General features: G+C 30.3%; 2 protein-coding genes across 2 annotated transcripts in view; one reads left to right on the top strand and one right to left on the bottom strand.

The window, feature by feature from the left end:
• Positions 1-503: 503 nt before the first annotated feature.
• On the top strand, positions 504-18,988 carry MS3_00010091 (uncharacterized protein; the record flags this gene model as incomplete). Its single annotated transcript, XM_051218427.1, has 12 exons — positions 504-599; positions 2,858-3,032; positions 4,917-5,100; positions 9,062-9,176; positions 10,112-10,313; positions 10,912-11,074; positions 13,150-13,284; positions 13,966-14,105; positions 15,606-15,697; positions 16,091-16,242; positions 18,026-18,143; positions 18,782-18,988. The coding sequence occupies 12 exons, from the start codon at positions 504-506 to the stop codon at positions 18,986-18,988; spliced, it is 1,779 nt and encodes a 592-aa protein (XP_051073676.1).
• Positions 18,989-19,263: 275 nt separating this feature from the next.
• Positions 19,264-23,384, bottom strand: part of MS3_00007221 (uncharacterized protein) — a 28,936-nt gene continuing 24,815 nt past the window's right edge. Inside the window, exons 10-12 of the mRNA XM_051215476.1 lie at positions 22,947-23,098; positions 20,513-20,630; positions 19,264-19,525 (exon numbers count right to left, since the gene is read on the bottom strand). Of these exons, the coding sequence (XP_051073677.1) occupies positions 19,388-19,525; positions 20,513-20,630; positions 22,947-23,098 (408 nt within the window). The 3' untranslated portion in view covers positions 19,264-19,387. The remainder of the gene's footprint in view (positions 19,526-20,512; positions 20,631-22,946; positions 23,099-23,384) is intronic.

Here is a 23,384-nt window from a genome sequence, read left to right on the forward strand (position 1 = left end):
CGAGTAGAAAATACTTGCAAAAATGAATTAGGTTGAAAGATAAACTTAGTACAGCAAGGATTCGAGTTTAAACAACTATTTTGTGAATCTGCTGTAGCATACATTAGGACCTATAAAGACTGAAATAGAGGCATGTGAACAAACACTACAAATAAAATAAGGGGAAATTTCAAGCATTTGTATGCATCATCTACAGAAAACAATAAATATTATGGTCTATTTCAACTAAGAAAAATGGACACTCATGATCACTGTATTATAGTTTGACTAATTCACTGCTAAAATACCTTAACAATCTATAGAGTATCTAGTAAGGTGGAATTTAAAATAAAGCCGGCTTTATATATATGCTAAGATACCAAAATTATTCACTTATTATTTGAGTTAAGTTATACTGTAAATGACTGACCAATAACATCAGCAATAGAATATACACACTAAATTATCTTGAAATATAAACAGAGGCGTTAGTTCATTTATTCTACGGTTTAATACTATTAGAAATGACTAGATCACTGAATATCATGAACGCTGAAAAAGAATCAATTAATACTAGCTACAATACGGATAAATTTGATCTCAATGAAATTGGTTCACAAGTACGTTTAAAACATAATATATCTGTTTATACAAATATATAGTTTGATTAATATTTTTAATTCAATCCAGTATCCAAGCACGGTTTAATGAAGCGCTCTTTTATAAACCTTTCTTATTACAAACAGTTTTTAAAACAGATTTAGGTAGAATTTGACCAAATAAACAAGTCACCTAAGCAATAATTCACTTCTCCATACTAGTGTTTTCTACAGTTAAGACATTCTTTAAACTTTTGCCAGTATACGCTTAATGAGAAATACCCCCTAATCATTTTACAAGCTCCAACTGACCATAGCTGGTTAATTTACTCAGAGTACTTAACATCATCGTTATTCTCTAATATTTTGATCATTTGAATCATTTCAACATATTGAGTTGTATAAAACCCTGGTCGGCTATAATGTGTTTATGAGCTAGTGGTGATATTTAAATGTCTTAATTTCTCTTATTACGTAGAGATTGTATATAAACTACCTATTGTATCTTCCTCATACATAAATACCGTAGAAGTTCATCTTCGCCCTTGTAACATCTTCCAAACTGTTCACTAAGTACCATCAATAATGTAATCAAGTTCACTATGATACATCATTGATACATCTGATAATAAATCAGTACAATACACAACGATCATTTAATGTTTGTTATATTTTATTAATTTGTAAACTGTTATCAGTTCATGATAAAAGTGACATTCAAAATAGCTACATATTAAAAAGATAGTTTTACATAACACATTTAATGATAAATATTTTTATACTTTGATAATGTTTACAACATTAAACATCAGAATTTGTTTGTCAAATTTATTCAAATCACATAAAAAAACCATATTTTATTCACTTAGATGCATTATGACTGAAAACATTAGGAACAATAATCTTTGACTGATTAACATTGAACCATTTGGTTCGTATGATTCCATAAACAGTTGATCACAAAATAATTAGGGATGTTAGGTTGTCTTGGTTTGTTTAAAGAAGTCAAATAATTTTTAAGTAAGATGAATGCTATTTGGTACATTGTACAGAGAGTAGAGAAACATTTAGAAAAGTAAACTTTTTTAAAATTTCATACACATAGTTTCCTTTATTATCTTAAAGAAAGCAAGAAAAAAGATTGGCGCAGAATAATATGAATTCATTTTATTTCGTTAGGTTCTCATCAGCTGCTTACAACCTACAAGATTTAAAATTCAACATTATTACAGGTATTGACATACTTATAAATAAGAGGGTGATTAAGGATGAATAAATGTATCATGGTGTAGCAAAGATTTCGATAATTAATGACGTCATAAAATTTTGTCTCGAATAAATAAAGTTTGAGAGGGAAAGTTCCGGAACATTGATATAGTGATTGGAACTCATGAAAATAGATTAATGGTAATGAAGAAAATATGAATTGAAATCAGTCAGTTATGTGTGATGTAATTTAATCTTCAGAAAGAGTTGGAATAATGACGCAATAAATAAATAGAAATAAATGAATAAAATTGTGTTGCTAATATAACAGATTATTCCTAATAGAATTTCCCAAAAATTAATTAGGATATTAACAAATTATTGTAGATGTTAAAACGAGAAAATAATTCGAAGATTGCTGTGAAAATTAGGTACTAACTGTATGGTTCGTTAACATTATATGTGTATAGATTAAAATGAATTGAAACGTTTAGAAAAACGTTTTCGATGAGGATTCGAGGATGTGTACTACTGAAGGGTCCTATACAAAAAGGAACAGTTGTTCAGCACTATTGGGTTTTAAGTGAATGTTTAGCTTTGATTGGTTACTGATCTTAATAACAAAAGGACTGTCAAATATTTCTTTTGCAATACAAACCAAGACTCTATAGATTAGTAGTTATAGCTCCAGCATATTTGCAAAGACTAGAACTCATTATTTATTGCGCACCATGAGGACTTTAAATTGTCTACTTTATATTAATTGTCAACTAGAAATATAGAAGTTTCACTAATCGCTAACGTCTATCTTTAAAAGAAATCATTTAATTTGGATGACAGAAAGAAAATCTGATTTTGAATTAGAAACGGATCAGCGGCTTAAGAGATAAAGTTTGGAACTTGGTTTAAATTGAGATTATTTGTTTATAATAACTTTCAACTACTTTGTATTTCAATATAATGGTTTCAGTTAATTTCATGAAAAAAATATAATTCCATTAGCTATTGCATATTATAAATTGACAATGAACTGTTTTTAGTAACATTTTGATATTATGATCATTATCCCCTAGAACACGGATGGGACCTCTTTTACGTCTTCATCATCCATCAAGCTACAAGTTACAGCAGAAAAGTCTATGTTTCAGTCTGCTATTGGTGGAATCATATCATGTATTGGAGGTGCTGTAGGTACGGGAAATATCTGGCGCTTTCCACGTATTTTAGCAACTAATAGCACTTCCGGTGGTAAGTGTACCTTCTAATAAATACCACAAAATGTCACTAATAATCTATGATATTGGTGGCCATGGACATCTCTTAACTGTAGAAGTGTCGAAATTCTGGATAGGAGAGAATTCAAAGACGATGGAGAATTTCTAGGATTGTCATCTTAATCAATTAGTATTTAACATTTACATCGACATAAATCCGCTATATGAACCCATAAGGAAGGGATCAACCAATCACAAGATCATAGGTCAGCCGACAAATAAAGTCAACATGAATGTGAGAATCAAGACAAACAACAAAATCTACGAAACTGGCTAACCAAAAACATAGTCGTCAGAATGAACTGGCATGAAACTTGTGGAATAACTGAAAGACTCACTTCTTAATCGAGTAGATACTGAAGATGTTATCCATAATAACAATAAAAGCTCTTCAACCAAAACTTATAGATCAGAGAACATGGCACCACTAAAATATTGCATCATTATACATTTCTCAACTTTTGCACAGTAAATCCGGCATAATGGATCAGACATGAAGTATATACATGTATTTTGTTACCCTACTTAATATTATGTACATTAAAACTCAACTAATGTATATTGATATTATATTAAATAGATATGATATTACTGAAATATTTTGATGCCAGTAACATTTGTTCTTATGGTGTGTATGGGCTTAGATAAACAAAATTAGAAGCGACTTCATATATATTTGACTCGAAGTAGAATAAAACTTACGAAATATTTAAAATAGATTTAATATATACCTTATAAATATTTAAAGTAATTAGTGTTAAACTCTCCATCCTGAAGACAATAAAAATGTTAGTCACTTGATCTGATTCCAAAATAGGTTAAGCTGACATGTACTGCTTGATAGATGTTTCCTTATGAGTAGACTTCTTGGACATTTAAAATACCTTTTATATTTTATTGGTCCAAGATCATGTCTATGGGTAATATTTTACTTATCACTCCTTATTTTTTTCATAGTTAATATATTAATTTATTCTATGATATAATCATTTATTTACATGTTTATAATGAATAAGCCTTGAAAATTGACTCCATCTTTTCAATAACTTATGACATTCAAACAGATTACCGAAAAAGGTTGAGTTCAATTTTCTTCAAACGTATGATTGAAACAGGTCAAAAGATTGATCTTAACTCGGCTTTTGTGGTGTTGTACAAAAGTGCAAGTGGGCGCATACTAAGGTTTATAGAAGCCTTAGCCATACGAAAATTCAAACACTCTTTGTGAACTCAAAAATGCATTGTTCTCACCTTAAACCTACCCTGGTAATATTAGCTTATTATCCAGAGTGATTAGGTTTTAATTTGTTTTCACATTATTTCCTTATTATCTTTGTCTCCTCTTACCCTCCATTTCTAGTCTAGTTGACCTTTTATTTTTATATATAAATGTTCTTAACAAGTGTATTATGTGTGATCGGATTGTTCGAAATGTATTGCGCTAATATATCATATATGGACATATGCCAATAATAGACTAATCAATCGCAGTCCCAAACATCAATGAAAATATTCAATACCAAGTGGATTTAAAATATCACATAGTTCTGATAATCTTCATCTTCTTATTACACTATCGAAACTTATCGGAGGGGTTAATTGCCTTAAATGATTATTCTACTGTAACGATTTATTACATAATTTATGGTACTTTACCTGTTAGATAACTTCATATCGAATTTAGAATACTAATTCTATATCCTTTAATTTATCATTAGAAACAAGTCATTTATTTCAAGCATAAAGGAAGACTTGTATGTGTACTATACAATGAGAAAGTATATTCACAATAATATTCTTCATTCATTACCTTTGAAGTCTTTTCTATGATTTAAATTATCTTGTCTTATATTTGTAGGTGCATTAACATTTTATATTATATGGATTATAATACTATTTTTTTGGTCTATCCCGATTCTTATTGTGGAATATTCACTTGGAAGATTTACTAGAAATTCTGTTCCATTGGCATTTTGTAAATTTTTTGGACAAAAATTCTTCTGGCTAGGTGCATGGTTGGTGACAGTAATTTTCTTTTTGAGGTAAGTTTTTTTTCATATTTCCTCTTTCATAAAATAAATTATTTAAACAGATCTAAATAGCTTAAAATGACTATGTGTATACTAATAATAAAATAATGATTTATTTGTAAAGTCCAAATGAATAGAAACTTAAATTTCTGACGATTCATGAGTTAATGTAAGCCACTTCTTCAGAGTACGAAAAATGTAACTGAATCAAATTAACTTTATATAGTATAATGGAGAAAGGTGAGACATTTAAATCGATCAAAATAGATCTACTGGCGATGTCATGTCACTTTAGGTCAGGATGACTTTGTGTGTATGCTAATGAGGGTAAAAAATGAGGAGGTAGTAGTATGAAGTAGTACAACGAAAATTTAGGTGTGCACGTGAGTCAATTGTGTGGGAAATGAACAAAATTAGCTATTGCTGTTGTGATAACCGATTCAAGTTGCATGAAATTTCAGGCACTGTTTCCTATTCAGGGAAGTGGGATCTACTATTACTCAAAACACCTACGCTACTTGCCATTTATATAGTTGGAAGAACCTTTCAGAATGATTTTGATATTTTTAATGTTGACTTGATAGTTATTAAATACGGTCTGCACTGCTACTGCCGAAGTAATTTGTAAAGTTACCTGTTCCACGGGATTTCTAAGCGGTCTTTTAGTGTAGATCAGGTGTTCCTTAGTACGAGTTAAGATTTCACGAGAACACTCAACAATATGGAATCGACAATGGTCGACACAACCTAACATGTGAACGAAGGTATATGTAGATATGAAATGTATCTTTCTTTAACTCGAACCAGAGGATTTCGAAGAGTGCTTGTTGTTTTACGGAACACTTTAATTTGCATGTTTTCAAAATACGTTGGAATTCTTCTGTAATACCATTTAGTTAGCTTAAACTACAAAGCCAATTCAAGATATTTCATTTGAATAATTATTTAAGGTCTCATTTCTTCTGAAAGTTCACTTGTCTCTGATTGACTTCATTTTTAACCATTAAATGATTTTTTTGAACCAGTCTCACGATATGATTCTGTAGTTGTATATTTGTGGTCCCCTTTCTGTGTACGCTTCAGATCGTGACAACTTTTGCATTGTGTTTGTCAGCTTTGATAATGATAATCGTTCTATCCTTTTATAAGGCGCAAAGAGCTCCGAATTCTTCTTTAGAAACATTTGGAGGAAGACATTGTTGTTTTGCCAAACTATAAAGTATTTTTTGTGACTCTTTGTTCGAAATATTCTCGAGTATTGGTTCTAGGGTCAAAGCGATTTCTAGAGTACTGACAGATCCGCTATATAGATTAAATGAATCCGTGTATACTACGAGTTCTGTTTGAACGATTACGAACCATCCATATTTTACTAATTTATAATTGGCTTCTTAGTGATATTGCTCAAATAAACCGTTGAGTCTATGATGTATTTTAGGATAGATTTTTCTAAATTACATTAGATTTATTCATTAATTCTGTATCCAATACTATAACACAATATCAAGTAGCCTAGCTTCTTTATAAAAACTAGGTTACTATTGATGAATAAACCAGAAAAAGTCCATTTTCTTCGTATCCTCAGGCTCCTGAATGCACACAAAAAATTTTTCGCTACTAACCTTCGAAGGTGTTCAGTCAAGATACACATAAAAGATGACATACAAAAAGATGTGTAATTACCTCTTGAATTGCTTTTATTACAGTATTATTAGTTTGAAAGTTATCGTTATTGCAAAATAAGTATAACCAGAAATCTCTAGAAACCTATTTATTTTATAACAGACAGATCGTATAATCACATACAACTTGCTTTTCTTCAAATTTGTATGATATGAATGAAGTTGGTAAAATAAACAAATGAAGCTCTCCATCTTCACATTAAGATATTTATAGTGTATTGCTGCGAAGAACGTGAATTATTGTATGCAAGACACATTCAGGTAAACTCTATTCTAGGATAGTTATCAGTAGCCATTAATTATATAATGAAAATAGAGTTTCAACTCTCATGATACATACCAAGTAAGACTTGGCTAACGTTATTTTCACTTTCATAATCAACGTTTCTCAGTATCACCATAAAAAGTTAACCAACAACAGTCATAAACAACCAAATCTTTATTATACATTAAAAAATGAAATAAAATAAAGTTTGATTCATTCACTTATCATACCAAGCAGTTTACTTTATAATTAGGATCGAACTTAATAAATTCACTGTATTTTCATTTACTACATATACATGCATATTGTTCTAAATTAGTTCATTATAAATCCGATTGCTAAGCTGTTTGAATCTTAACAAATGAAATGTATTACGTATAGATGTATTTAAAACGCATTCACTGAAACTATGCGCGATGTGATATATTTTGAAAAGTATACTTCTATAGTTTAAATGAATTAAATGTCAAACTTACAATTAAACCAACTTACTATTAAATAGACTTTTAGCAAGAAATAATTCTGCATAATAAAAGTGGTACATTCTGTAAGATTCATTCACAGAAACAAATTGAGTCATTTGAATGAGATTACTTTTAGTATATCATTACCAACTAATAGATTAACTTTTATAATATCTAAGTATATAGTTTGGTATATCAGATCGATGAATAATGACACTAAACTAAAGGAAAGGTGCTATGAACTACGTATAAAGTGTAAAAATAAGATAGATGTAATGAAATTTATGTTATGAAACGATGTTTTGTAATAACAAGAATCTGAAGTCGATAATTAGTGTACACTTGATATAAAGGTTGTATATATATATATATTCACAGTTATTTTGGCTTAATATGTAGAAATTAGTCAAATTCTTGACCTACACTACCAAACAAACTATTCCGCTAACTATATAGAACATCAGTCAATAAAATAAATAGATAAATACATTTTTTTGAGAGTTAATATGTGTATATTTTACTAAATTACTCCATTCTAAATGAATACATTTGTATCATGATAAAATTAAACAGCTGATTTAAACTTAGCCACTTCTAGTAGGTACTTTTACAAAACATACATAGGGGAGGCAACCACGTTTTAAGTGATCAATGCAAAGTAGAATATAATCGAAGCAAACGTTTCCACTTAAATTTTTCTTAGTTTGTGTAATCATAAATTAGAGAGATCCATTTGATAGGACATATTGAAGTTTTCGATAATGGTCCAACATTAATCGGTTCATGATCTTAATCAAAAACATAATAATCTCCATAACTCCATACTGATAATTACCACGTGGTCACTAGTGATTAGCTTCGTGAGAGAATTCTTGGAGTTCTAGTGAGAAGTCGTGACCAGTGGAGCTAATCCATGTCAGGTAGAGACAGGTATCTACCTCAGTACAATAGAAGATGGTCGCGCAATTCCGTGGATTGGTTGAAGTTAGACATTGACACCGTTTGATGCCGACTCATTAGTCTAGATGTTAAGCGTTCGCACGCAGAACCGGAGGCTCTAGGTTTGAATCCCGCTAGGGGGATCGTGGGTGCGCACTGCTGAGGAGTACCATACCATGACGAAACGGCCGTCCGGTGCTATCAGGTTTCTGATGGTGGTCTAACATCAATCGGTTCATGATCTTAATCAAAAAGATAATATTCTCAACAACCCTATACTGATAATTTATATTTAAATAAATTAGTAACTTTGTTAATCGTTTCTTCGAAACTTAATCCTGTCTTTTAAATAGCATCAGTTGATGATCAATTGATAGCTATGAAGCAGCTGTAAATAATTTTATTCTATTTTGTGACTTCTCATAACAACATATATCTGTTCACCGTAACAAATCGAGAACACTTCTTGATGGCAACTGTTTTCGAGCTATACAAAACAATTTGCATGGACTAATTTAGATTTTGATACATTTTGAAATTTTAATTTTCTACAAACTTTGATTTATACAGAAAATATCATATTGTTAAGCTTAGTCTTTTATTTGTAATTTCTTTTTAATCAGCTGTTATTATCCTGTTGTACTTGGATGGTGTATCTATTATTTCTATATATCTTGTGTGTATTCTTTACCGAAAACAGAAGAAGAAGGTTTATCAATTTTCAATAATTTTGCAGAAGTATGTCAATGTTTTAATACTTTAAGTGAAATGAATTTTTGTGTCTTAGTTTGATAAATATTTGAAGATGTATAATATAAATTTACTGTTGATATACTTAATTAGCCGATTGCAGAAATAAAAACATATCTCTTTGTCCAAACTGTGAATTGTACAGTTCTACTTATTTTATATGTAGTTAAATCAAAAATTCACGTTAAATGACGTTAAGTAATTGCTGACTGTCTATTAAAACAAGTCCCTCTGGCCATAATAATTGTCCACGATGGGTATAGTCAAACTTGACAACCGATTATTGATATAATCATGGTATAAGATGAGATCAACTAATCAAATAATTAACCGTGTCCAATGTGTAACGATTTTTAACATGTACAGTGAATATTTCGGCTTTAGCAAGCTAAGTTATTTCACGATGAATATTTCCTCCACTTTTCTCTTTATACAAACTTTAAGTTACTTCGACCAAGGAGTGGTGTGTAGTTGTAGACAGCAGTAACTTTCTTTGTTAAAACGAAATGTTCGGAACAAAGGATGCTGGATATCAATTCAGTGGTCTGAACAATAAGGACTCACTAAGAGGCTTGAAGGTCCTGAGTTAGAATCTTATTCCAATCTTGAATGAAAACTCCTGCATATACCCATACCATAATTAAGAAACTGTTCAGTGTTTCTTGGTTTTCGATGATTATTTCTTCGAATTCGGTCAGCAATGTAGAACTAGGGACATAAAAGTCCACAGAAATGTTCAAATTTTTAAGTTTTATTCTAATAAAAAGCTCCTATAGCAATTATTTGTCCAGCTTGCTGAAATATTCATGTCTTGGTTGTTTTAGCAAGAAAAAATATGGGTTTCATAGACTAAACTCTTTTCTAGTTCACTACTCACTGATAAAATCTTTATGCATCAAAGTTCACTTTATTTTTTTATACAGCATTCCTATTGGCCAGTACTTACTCAGTTTCTGGCAGTCGCCTTAAGTGGTATTTGTTTAGCCGGTGGAGTTAAATGGATTGAAAAAGCCAATATTATTCTTGTCCCACTATTGCTATTCATAATTGTGTTCATGTTCGGTTGGGCAATAACTAGACAATATGCAGAAATCGGTATTACATTTTTATTCACTCCATCTTGGAGTAAGTCAAATAACTTTTGCAGCTGATTATTTCTACTCTATTTTAATTCAGTTTTAATTTCTCTTCAGGAGAATAACGTATAGATTATCATGCCTACGTCATTTCTACAAGTATATTATAATTCACATTGAAAATCATTCTAAAATAATACGAATGCAGTTAAAAGGATTCACATTTTCAATAACAGGTTCACTAAAATATCACTTGGGAAATTAAAATTGAGTTTTACTGCACAGGAGAACTAGAGATAAGGTTCTTGATCATTTATGGTTTTCCTATCACTGACCTGTAATTTATTTGATACATTGATTTCGGACATTAAATAACGTCACTATATATAAATTTCTTTATTGAGAGGCAAAATAACTAAAAGTAAAAAACGTCCTAGTGTTTCCTGCGGTTATCTGGACATCACGAAAGAAATTAAAGACAGTTTTATTCCGAAAGCTTATTTATTAACAACTTTACAGATACTTGGCATCAAGTGTTCATTATATTATTTAATCAAATTCGGACAAAAGAGCATATAATATACATTTTTACTTTTGAATTTAAGCTAAGTACAACACAAATTTGATGTCTAATTTCTTGTTTTCAGGCACTTTTACATATCCCAATCTTTGGATTGCAGCTGCTGGTCAAAATGCTTTTGATACAAGTTCTGGTATGGGTATAATGACAACCTATTCTACATTTATGTCAAGAGATTCTAGAATAGTAGCTTACAGTTTTCTTATCCCAATAATAAATAATCTTGTAAGGTGAGTAAAGAAGAGGTTTTGATTTTCATATGCATTTTATTCGAAAGCAAGTTTTCAAGAAAAATTCTTGTAATTAAAATAATTTTAAATAAAGCCAGAACAATCACTGATGCAGAATAATATGAATTCATTGTATTTCGTGGTTTCTCATTCGCTGCTAACAACCATATGTGTATTAGAATCCTACATTGAGGTAAGAAATAGTATGATACAACTGACATAAGTGAATGTAAAGAATTGGAATGGCAAGGGTTATCAATAATAAATATATATATAGTGTGCAAGAACAGGTCGGAAATTATTTGGTGTTAGAATCAAGGAAACATAAGGGATGGGTGATGTAATAGTTGAGGGGAGTTCAGAGGCAAATAAGATAAACTGTGTGATAACTTTAGAGGTAATGAAGGATTCACGAAAATAAAAACTGATAAAATGAGTTACATGATAATTGAATAAAATTTGAAGAGTTCACATAATTTAAGAGAATCAAGTGAGTGAAAATCTATGTGTGATGGGGTGGTTTAAGAATTCGGTAACGGAAGAGAAATATAACACAAACTAAGCATTAAAAAAATAAAACTGATGACTAAAAAAATTGAATCATCAGGGTAGTTATAGGTATATTACTGTCTCTTTTTGAGTACAAAGTTCAGGTTTATGTTTTTTTATCGCGATCACTTCAGCAAACCGAGAAGAAGCAGTATTTTTTTGTCTGCTAATAATTTTAAAAGCATGAGGAATGTCAATGATATGCCTGGTGTCAAGTAAATCCCAGGTTATTGCACTGTTGAGAGCTCTCGTCCCTCTCAATCTCAATTTCTTTGGAACATGCTCAGAAATGTGAACATGTACTCTTCTATCGGTTCTCCCAATGCATGTGCTTTGGGATGTACATATAAATTGGTAAACGCAGTTGAAGCTACTGAGAAAAGAGGACCTATCGATTTTAGTTTGTTTGAGCAAGCAGTTCGTTTCCCATAGCAGTAGTCTGTCATCAGAGAATTGATAGATCGTTGAAAATTAACTTTTTATCTCTTCAAGATTTTAACCTACAAAATATTCTATAATTTACTGTTTACTTGAGTGATTCAATTATAATTTCTTGTCAAATAAGTAGGTTTATGTTTAAGATGTGATATTACAGCATTGTTATGTAGAAACATGATCATTTAAATTGGATAGTTCTTTAGTACAGAAGAACGACAACCAATAGTACATAATTGTGGTTCTCAATCGCATTTTTTTCACCGGAAGTATTTCAGGTCTCCTTGGAAACACATGTTACTTAATTTATACGAAAATGATTTTTAACTGATTCACTTGATTAGATGATAGAAATTCACAAAATTCATAAGCTGGAATTATACTGGCTTTTCATTTTTTTATATTGTTTAATAGTTCCCAAGGGCAACATTCATGCAATGTACAGAAATTAATCATTTATTTAAGTAAAAATCAAGATTAAATTCACCTTTTCTTGTGTAAATTCTTTAGAATGGTTTACCTCGAGTAATTTCATTATGATCGTATTGAAATTGATAAAGATATGCAACTGGTATAACGAAGTTCGTGACGTACTTCTAATTCACATTATAATGAGGTACAACCTTAGATAATTGAGGTTCACTTGAGACCTAACTAGCAGCCAAGTGTCTTAATGTAGTCAACAGACGTCATACTATATGAGGATCTATTTTCAAGATATTCAAATCAATATGTCTTTCTTCAGCCTTTTTTTCTATCTATACCTTAAAATCATCGTCACAAATATGTTATTGAGTGAAATACTTTTATTGAAAATTGAGCATACTGCAATCAATATTTTTTGTGACAAATAAACTTTTTGTTGTAATTTTAATTTCAAATATCTTCAGAGTGAAGAGAGTTATGGGATCATGTTGGAATAACAGTTAACACAAAGATAATGTTCAAAGAATTATGGGATTTCTAGAGTTAAAAAATAGCTAATAACAATTTTACCTGTAAGAAATCTCGTTCAACATTGTATCCGTTATTCATGTTAATGATTTCTCTATTTAATCTAACCTCCATTTGTGTGTACACTTTCATTATAGCTTATATGCATCTATAATGATATTTTCAACTGTGTTTTCGACAATCATACAAACAAGTCCTACAGTTACTCGCTCAGCAATTGTAAAACTTATAAAGACTTCTGGGCCTGGAAGTACAGGACTTACTTTTACTTGGTAAGTACTCTTATACAGGCGAAAAAGTGATTCCATTCGAATCTGTTTTACTGGTTGATGTTCAGTTGACGCCTATTTGTAGTTATTGTGATATTCGGCGTGAAAAGTACAGACACGTATTGTTACTTAGTGCAAAACTCAAATGTATAATAAGGTTGTCGTAATTAGCAAAATGTTTTAGTGACGATTAATATGGCTTAAATTGAAATAATATTCTAACTACTTAAATATTCGAGTCAGGATCAGACTAAAAAAGTTTCAAAGATGGACTTTGAAACAAAGATTTAGATTTCTATAGATGCATTGTCAGCTATCAGACTTGAAAGTCATGGGCTTAATCTTGCTCAGAATGAAGAACAAATACTGTTAAAGAGTTTTAAATCAGGATGAAACCTTGTCTAGTGCTCACTCCGGCTCTCGGTGCTTCTTTAGATGTTGTCGGCTTGTTAAAAATAATAATATCCTTATGAAATATCTGCTCTCTCTAACGTCATATCTCTTTAGAAATCCTGTATATTTTACAAATAAATAAAAGTTCATCTCAAAAATAAAATAAAGATTTTGTAAGAGAATAATCTACGAGAGAATGAATCAGTGAAGTCAATATTTAAATTTTATCATTCTGACCTTCATTCACTAAAAGTTATGCTTACTTGATCTTTCATTTTACTTTCGTGCTAGGATACCTGTCTTATTTTCTAAATTCGGTTTATTTGGTCGAATTCTATGCGCATTGTTTTTCCTATGCCTTGTATGTGCTGGAATAAGTTCATTACTGTCAATTACTCAGATAGGTGTACTTGCAATGAAAGAATTGAATGGTTAGTTAATGATTAAATGTAACTTAATATTATCTAAATAATTCTACTGTGTCATTGACAATAGTTATATCTTCCACATGCATTATTCTGAATTGTAATATGAATATTTCCTAAGTATTCTAATATAATATTTACTTTTTGGTTTTATGATTGAGGATATTTTTGCTTACTTATGATGAGTGATACTATAATACTGCAACAAGTGTTCAGAAATTGATCAAAAGTTTGAAAGCTGTAATGAAAACACAGCTGTTTTAATAAACTTACGACAAAATTTTATTGCGTATTCTCTCCACAGGTTAATAACAGTATAAGTACTAGCATAAACTATTAGTTTTAAAAAGATATTTCTTGTGGAATACCTTGCTCAATATCACTGGACAATTTTGTTTATGAATGCATAGATAACTAGAAGTGTTACTGATTCAGAAAATAAGTAAAGATAATGATTCCTAGGTACTGAGTTTCAAGTCAGATCTCGCAACTCTAACAACTGGTTTTATCCCATCTTATACAAAACTGACTGTTAAAGTCACACAGGGTAATACTTTTACTCCTTCATAATGCCGAATAAGACATTGTTTATAAAAGCAATCGAACTTGAGTTAAATTTCTAAGAACCAATTTTTATTCAGGGATGTAAACATGAATTAGTCCATTGTCTTTTGTCATGAACGTGACCAATTTAACTACACATGATCACTAAATGTAGAACTTTTTCGTTGTTTGCTACGATATTTTAGTTTATGCATTTATGTGTGCATAAATCTGCATCTCATTTTTATAGCGGATACATAGAAGTATCAAATGAGCTTCGATTCACATTGTGAAAGTGTTATTAAATTTTAATTTTTAAACTGTTAGAATTGGAAATTCATCGGTAAGATATAAATGTAACGCGTGCCAATATCCGAACTGAATGTGACATCATGCTAATAATTTATAAATGAATAGACAGACTTGCACATTTTATGAATCATATAAGACGTGCAAATTCTGGAAGGCGGTTACTAGAATAAATATCTGTATTATCTAAAATGATCAAAATATGCATAAAACATTAGATTTTAGCTTATTAGTTATGCTTGTCACTAAAGGAAATACTACGGATTACATAATTTACCTTGAGTTATCAAAAAGTATAGTTTTATATGATTATAAAATGAATAGCTTGATTGTCATTGTAAATAGCAGAAGGAGTTTTCTTATGCTTTCCTCACAATATTTTTAATGTAATTCATGCTAATAAAACTATCTTGTCATTTTACAAAACGTTTGTCTGAACAGTGAAGCAAATACCATTCCTAGCTAGGAATCGACCGCCAAAATCCTTTGATTTGACCACAAGTAAAGAAAGTCATCATTGTAAATAATATAAATGGGACTGATTCGTGTAGACTATAACAGTCGTGTTTGCACAGTTCATAAAATTCAGTCGAAGTTTCAATTTTTTCAATAATAATTAAATTGATTTCAACTCTTATCCTTATTTATTTTCAGTACCTCATCGGTTAGCCGTTGCTATTGCTTTAATTGCATCAGCTCTTATTGGTATACCTTCAGCAATCTATCTTGACTTTTTAACAAATCAAGTAAGTACGTGTATTGTTTGTGCGAAAAAATATACTAAATAGTAATTAATTTCAAGAGATGATACCTGAAAATCTAGCGCGATGCCATGATTAGTGGAGTCATACTATGCCTAGTAGGAGGCGATGGAACATGGTTGTACAATAATGCGAATCAATTTAATTTAAATATATAAAACACTAGTTTCCGGTTCATTGGTCTAAAGTAAAAGCTCCCACCTTAATATTATGAGTGAACTTCTGGAGATTTTCATACTAGAACTAAATAGCTGTCTAGTGCTTTATGTTTTCTAATGATTGTCTAATTCCCTGGTGCATACTAAAGAAAAAGTAGTTTTAAACTAACCACAAATCCTTTACATTTCAAAATTTAATTTCATTTTTCTTATAATTTAGGATAATACATGGGGATATGGACTTGTAATTTCTGGATTTTTATTTTGTCTATTAGTTATTGTTTATGGTCCAAATCGTTATCGACGTGTTCTTATTAATGAATTTGGTATAAATGATTGTCATTTATCAATTTTTTGGGTTCCACTTATAGCGTAAGTTACTTTACTGCACAAGTAACACTTTATAAAATTATTAATGCCAGCTTTAACTTCTATTATGGACAATACAGCCAATAGTCTACATAGTTTACTTAAATATATATTTGTCAAAATGATGTATATGCGTCAGTCAGTCAGTCAGACAATTACATGACTGCATCCATTACAAATGGCTTGTCATATTAACTTTTATCAGTACTCACATAGCCGTGTATTTATTACATTAATGTAATACACATATCTAGCAGTGAAAATGTTTTATTTATCAGCTTTTTATTATCAAACATCTAGGCTACTTATTTTCTAATGCAGCATATATTTCAACAATGTTTCCAGTTATCTAATTGATTTAAGTGGATAGTTATGACTGTTAACTGCATCTTTCACGTAATTTGATAATAATAATAATCATAATAATAAGAACATAAGCACATAATATCTCATGTTTTACTGCGTTGACAATCTAAGCTTATTCAAATAAACTTATGGTTTTACTGCATGAATTCAGGTTTACTAATCTATATAAACATTATATGCAAAGATGGATAGTGGCCAGCAATGGAATACAGGACGCGCGCTTCGTCCTATTTGGGACTCGTCAGCTGGACGTACCTGAATCTCAGAGTTGGTTTTCACTCTGGAACTCGCTTCAAACCCCATCACGTTATCCACTTAGCTACTGAGTCCTGATAGACACTTACTCGTGCGATGAGGTGAAGTTTAAATACATTTGGTATTATTTTCTGCTAGCTACTATCCATTTTTGCTTAGAATGATTATGAATTAAGGTAGTATTCAGGCATAACTCACAGTATACACATGTATCCTTAAGAGACTGCTCAACTGCAGTCTTAAATATCAATGGGAAGATTCAAGTAAGTAATACTATATAAGCATTGTTAAGAATTTAATTCAGTAAGATAAATGACTTTCAAATATTCTTTTTTAATTTTCCTTGACATTAAATTCAAGGTAATGAGTATTTTCGATGCTTTCAAACAAATATTATAGACATATCTTGAAAGATTTTAGAATCCATTACATCTTACATAGATTACATATATTCTATAGAATATAAATTTAAATGATTAGAATAACCATAGAGTAATTTTAATATTGCGTCCATTAAATAGATTTTATTTGATGGTATGTTTGAAAGAGATTTTGTCACTGATCAAAATTATCTGAAGTATTATTGAAGCTCAAAATGTGATAGACAGTTGTTTTATTTTATTTTGATATTACTCAACAATCCTCACTTATGAATGCGCATAAGATTTACCAAGATGTTTGCCATCCATCATAGTTACATCATAGAATAAACTTGTGTTTTTATGTGCTAAGTTTGAAGCGGTTACGAGTTCACTTAGACTGCGAACGGAAACAAATACTCGGTGACCGAAACCAATAAGCTACCTATTCGATGCGTCCCAGCCCCTCTAACTAGAGGAAGACGTCCGAACTTGGAATGGGAAAGTATATTCCGCAAACAGCCAGAAGCGGGCGATAACAACAAACACAAATCAAAACGTATATATATATATATATATATATATATATATATATATATACAGCATAAAACCGTCATTTACAAACCAATTTAATCTAAGAATATACTTGACTAGTGCGTTAATGGATATGTTTTTAGTGATTCAGTATGTGTATGATAAGAAAAGTTCCCTTTTGTAAAACTCAATAACTGGTTTGTAAACTCATTATGTTCTTGCTTTGAACTTATCAGGTCTCGTTTATTCAAAAACGTATGTTTTTTTTCTAGATTTTTAGTCCCCTTACAATCAGTTGTACTATTAGGCTGGTGGATGTATGAATCCATAACTACCGATCCAAATTGGTATCATCTAAACTGGACATCACTGTTAACAACATTGTTAGAAGTATGTCAACCGAGTATGAGTATTTTGTGTTTATACATTACTGAGTTTTCTCGAATGATGAGGTGATATAATGTTTTCAAAAATTTGTTTATAAATATTCATGAAAATAATCCAGTCATTAATTTCGCAAATACTAAAACTTACTATTCACTATCAACTGAGAAGAGGCAAAATTCAAATGGTGCTTTTTTGTTTGTCTCAATGTCAGTTGATTGAGAATTATGCTACCTTAGAACTACATTTCTAAGCCTTTCTTAGTATATAGAAACAGCTAGCAAGATAATTTGTTCTCGACTCCGTTATGATAATAACAATCAAATAGACGTCCTGCTTGTATATATATAGAAGAATCCAAACCAGTTGTCTCGTAATAAATATACTCTTAAATGCAAATACGCGTTTTAGATTTTCTTTTGAAAGTATGCTAAATGTATATACTATTTATAGACTCTGAATCAGTTGATTGCTTGTTCAGTTAAGCAAAATTGTCCGACTCCAACTACTTCAACCAAGATTTCACATAATGACTTGAATAATAGGCATCAAACTTTACAGTGAAGATTACAAGTAAATTTTGTTAAAAGAATTTTTTCACATATCAATGTATCCTATCTTTGGTTTAAAATCTTTTGTTTCAGTGGTTCGTCGCCGTGATTGGCCTATTAATTTTAAACTGGATACTTTATCGAACAAATATACTCAGTAAAGCTTTAAATAAAGCTCATGGTTGTGATCCGTATAATCCAGCAACTTATGAAAATACAGACGAACAAATGGAAAATACTAGTATTAACAATAAAGAATTTAATAATATTGATGGTAGCACTATTTGTACTCGGTTATAAGTGAAAACTCAATCTTGGCAAAAAGATATTGATCAGTATAAAGCATTGTATATTCCCCTAATTTGACAATGACTCTACCAATTAAATTGTTTCTAGTCACATTAACTTAGTTTTTTTCACTACTGGTTATACAATCAACACTTATGAAATGATACTAAAGGATCTAAAGGATCTAATAGGTTCCTTTAAAAAAAATCCATAACTGTGAGTGAAAAGAAATGTATAAAGTTTATATTCTCTCAACGATAGAATAAAGATTTTTTAAGCAGAAATTTCTTTTTAATTTTCTTTATAAAAATTGGAAGGCAAGTGTACAAAAACTAGTAACCTTTTTTCAATCTAACAATATTTTTACTTAAAAATATGTACTACTTTTAACTAATGTATCACTACAAAAAATCATAAATCAGTGAACGTTTTCAAAAAGTCTAGTTCGTAAGGATTGTTTCCATATGTTTTAGCAACAGGAAATATTGACCACTTTCGCCATAATGCAATTACATTAATCCCGATCAATGCAGCTAACAAAATCATCCACTACATTGAATATACATGAGATTTGAAGAAAAAACGATTTTATGAATACATTACTGATAAATAATACACAGTTGTTAATATCATTTAGTCTGTTGCTTAAAAGAGAGGCTTATGTGCGTTTCAAATATTTAGAATAGAGAATATTCTACATGCTTATTCCAGATTTCATACTCGTTGGTACTGACAATAGAAGGCTGGAGGAGGGTGGTTGGATACATCAAGGCACGATATCAGTTCACAAAATAAATGACTGTCGTTCTGAGCCACGTTGACAGGCAAAAACTGTCTGATTATTGTGATAGCTATAATAATGAACCATTATTGGAAGCTATAGGTAATATGCCTCGTGATCGACTGATAGATTCATTCTTTCTTTTCTTCTATATTCTGATGTTCAATATTGTTCCAAACTTTTATTCAACAAACACATCAGGATTTTTTGTCCTGTAGTCTCTATCTTCAGTCATTTTTACTATCAATTTTACTATTATTTCAAATACTTTGCAATTCAGCTTGTTTTTTTCGTCAACCGGTATTATTGTGGCATAGTTAATTTTAACCGATATACATCTGTCTAAGATCATGCTTCGATTATAGGGAACTAGACGAGAGAGATCTCATACCTCTTCGTATATTTCAATGAGTGTTGATTATCGGGAAATAACTAGAATTATTAAATGCTTTCAATTACTTTAAATCTAGTAAAATGTATCACAATATCTAGTCACTACGACTAATGATCACATTGGGATTTTATCGACTTAATTTCATATTTTACTAAACTGTTAACAATAATCATTGTTTTATAAGGAAAACTAAATATCAGTTTTTTTTAAATTCAACAATTCAACAACACCAACCAATCAACTCAAACAAATTGTCGATGCCAGATCCATAACTCTAAAATTCTTTGAAAAAAATAGATGTGGAATTAACTAAAACCATTGATAATTTTCAAGGCTATTATACATAAATTTAATAACTTACTTCAACACACAACGATGTAACAGATTCATACGTGAACATATACCAATGTGGATCACTTGCGATCATATCATAAATCCACCAAATAATTAGAATGATTCCTTGTAATGGTACAAGAATACTAATGTTTATCATGAAAAAAAGAATTGATTAATGTTACGTAATTAAAAGAAATGTATAATTGTGCAATATATAATCAATTTCAGTTGTGAATTAAAGTTTTTACGTTTACATTTTTAAAATAAAAGACATTCAATGTATTATGCATTAATTTCAATAGTTGAGATCGTGAGTCAATTGAAGCTAGACCACCGTGGAAAACCTAACTTCAATTGACTCATGATCTCAACTATTGAAATTAATATAATATCCACAAAAACCCCTTCTGATATTACATATTAGATAATCATATGAATTTAAACAATTTACCATAAAATAATGTATTATAATATATATTGAATTATCGTTTTTGGGGGAAATGCCGTTTTATGTTCAACTTATCCTCTGTGTGCTCTTTCTGAGTTACTTTTGTACTGAAATTTCTTTTTGTAAAATCCCTATGTTTAGACTTCGATAATCATAGTGTTATCTGTTAAATGTTTTTAGAATGAAAATATGTTTTGAATTAACTTGGATGTTTACTGTGTACCGATTTTGATGAAATTACTGTGTTCACAAATTATATTTCAGTCTATGAAATAAGTATAGTAATGTTATGTTTCGAAAATGATAACTAAATGAAAGCCAGTTTACAGCCACAACCATGTTGACTGATACCAATTGGTAATAGAAAAACTAGGGGTACATTATTTAGAAAAGGATGATTTCTGAATTACTTTAGAAAGAATCTTTGTGGAAAAGTTGGTTATGGTGTAAAATACACAAAAGTATATATGAAATGAATAATTAGAGATCTATGGCAGTACTGTAGTGAACAAGAACAGGGGTGGGGACAATCGAATGTATTTAGCACAAAATTTACAGACTATCTCAATAAAATCTGAATACCTTATAGTAAATCGTCAATTTGCAGAATATTATTGCATCATATCAAACTGGACTGTTTCTGTTGCAAACACCAATCCAATGTCTCCCATTCCATTGTTCATGCGTTTTCTTACAAATTCCATTGTTCTCGCTCTTCTTTTCTTGATCTTCCCCTCATCTTCTGCTGCCATACATTACGTTTTAACTCGCGTCATGTACTACTTATATCTATATAAGTAGCACGCACCACAGTAGTATCGAAATATTTGTTGTAGTCATATTGGTTTTAATAAGCCCAAGGCTTTTATTAGTACTCAAATAGAGAGTGTATCAATACAGACTAATATGAATGCCAATCTTCAAACTACAGCGCAACCAACTATTTCCCTAGATAGCACAAACAACGGTGAATTCTCCCTTGGTTTAGGATAAATGTCATTTGAGTTAACACTAAATGAGACTGATAGCTATAAAACTGTTGGATCACTACCCTTCTTGAATTAAAATTTTTTTATTATAACACACGTCTTTGGAATTGAAAATTCTCGTCAAAAATTAAAGCTATTCCGTACAGTCGTGCTGCAAATATGAGAGCTGGTAAATATTCGTTAACTTACACAGTGAATGAGATCACAGAAATGTTTTAATAGATATTCAATGGGAGATTACAATTAGAAAATGTTTTTGATGGAGTTTTTTTCTCTGAGCTAGATGGTTTGGTCATGGTTATTAGGTGTACCGTTTTTCTTCCACTTTGCTCAGCTATCTCCATCTAATTGGGCATTCGATTGGAGGTCTGTATCCTACACTTATTGACAAAACGTGTTGCAAAGACATTCGTGGAGAAAATACAGTCGTTCACGAGTGAAAGCTAGCTTTTTGGCGTAATTCTCCCATTTTCAAACAACGTAAAGCTTACTACGCTCATATGATTTTGAGATGGTGGAGAACAAAACTCCATCAAAATTATCCGCCTGAGATACAAATCTTCTCCACCATCTCAAATAGATGTGCTACTTTTCAACTTGAAGTCTTACAGGGAATATTATCATTTATCTTCAAAAATATGTATTTATATACATATATTAAAAATGTTTGAAATATCCTAACTCCCACTCTTCTATCTTCTATTTATTCATTCAACTAAATCATGTTGAAATAAAGTTGAAAATTGACATTCTGATAATTAGGGTCAGTTAAATAATAAAATTTAAATGTATAATGTGAATTCCATGTATGTAAATGATTTTATGGTTATATTACATTCAAAAGTTGATAGTTTTCAGTGTTTGTGAATATATCATACTCATTAATGTATTTCATTACAAGACGTTAATTAATTGCCATCACAATGAACGTGTTTACAAAAAAATATTACAGTGTATAAATTATGTTGTTTTGGGTCATATCTACTGACTGTTACTACCAATATTAATCAAATGTAACTAACGTTATCATAAATATCCATACTTTCGGTAAATTCCAATCATCTATACCAAATTCATTAACTATATATCGACGATACTTCATTGGTCCGTATCGAATAACTAAACTGGCCATCAGTATACCTGATATTAACAATGCAATACCCCATACATTATCCTAAAATAATAAAAAAAGAACAAAGTTAAAAGCTAATATCTACAGAAATAATATAAATTACTAACTTACATTTTGAATAAATTCTACTTAGCAACAAACATGATTATCTAGCGAAAATTATACAGGGTTAAAACTATTTTAGAAGTCATCTGTTACAGAATTTTTTTCTTTCTGTAAAGATAAGAAAATGATTTGGATTGCTCAACATTAATAATTCTAGATTTTTTTACAAAGAGTATGCAAAAAACTTAGATACAATGCTCAATTTACAAATCCGATTTAGGAT

Source organism: Schistosoma haematobium, chromosome 1 (genome assembly GCF_000699445.3).
Source record: "Schistosoma haematobium chromosome 1, whole genome shotgun sequence".
Taxonomy (NCBI): domain Eukaryota; kingdom Metazoa; phylum Platyhelminthes; class Trematoda; order Strigeidida; family Schistosomatidae; genus Schistosoma; species Schistosoma haematobium.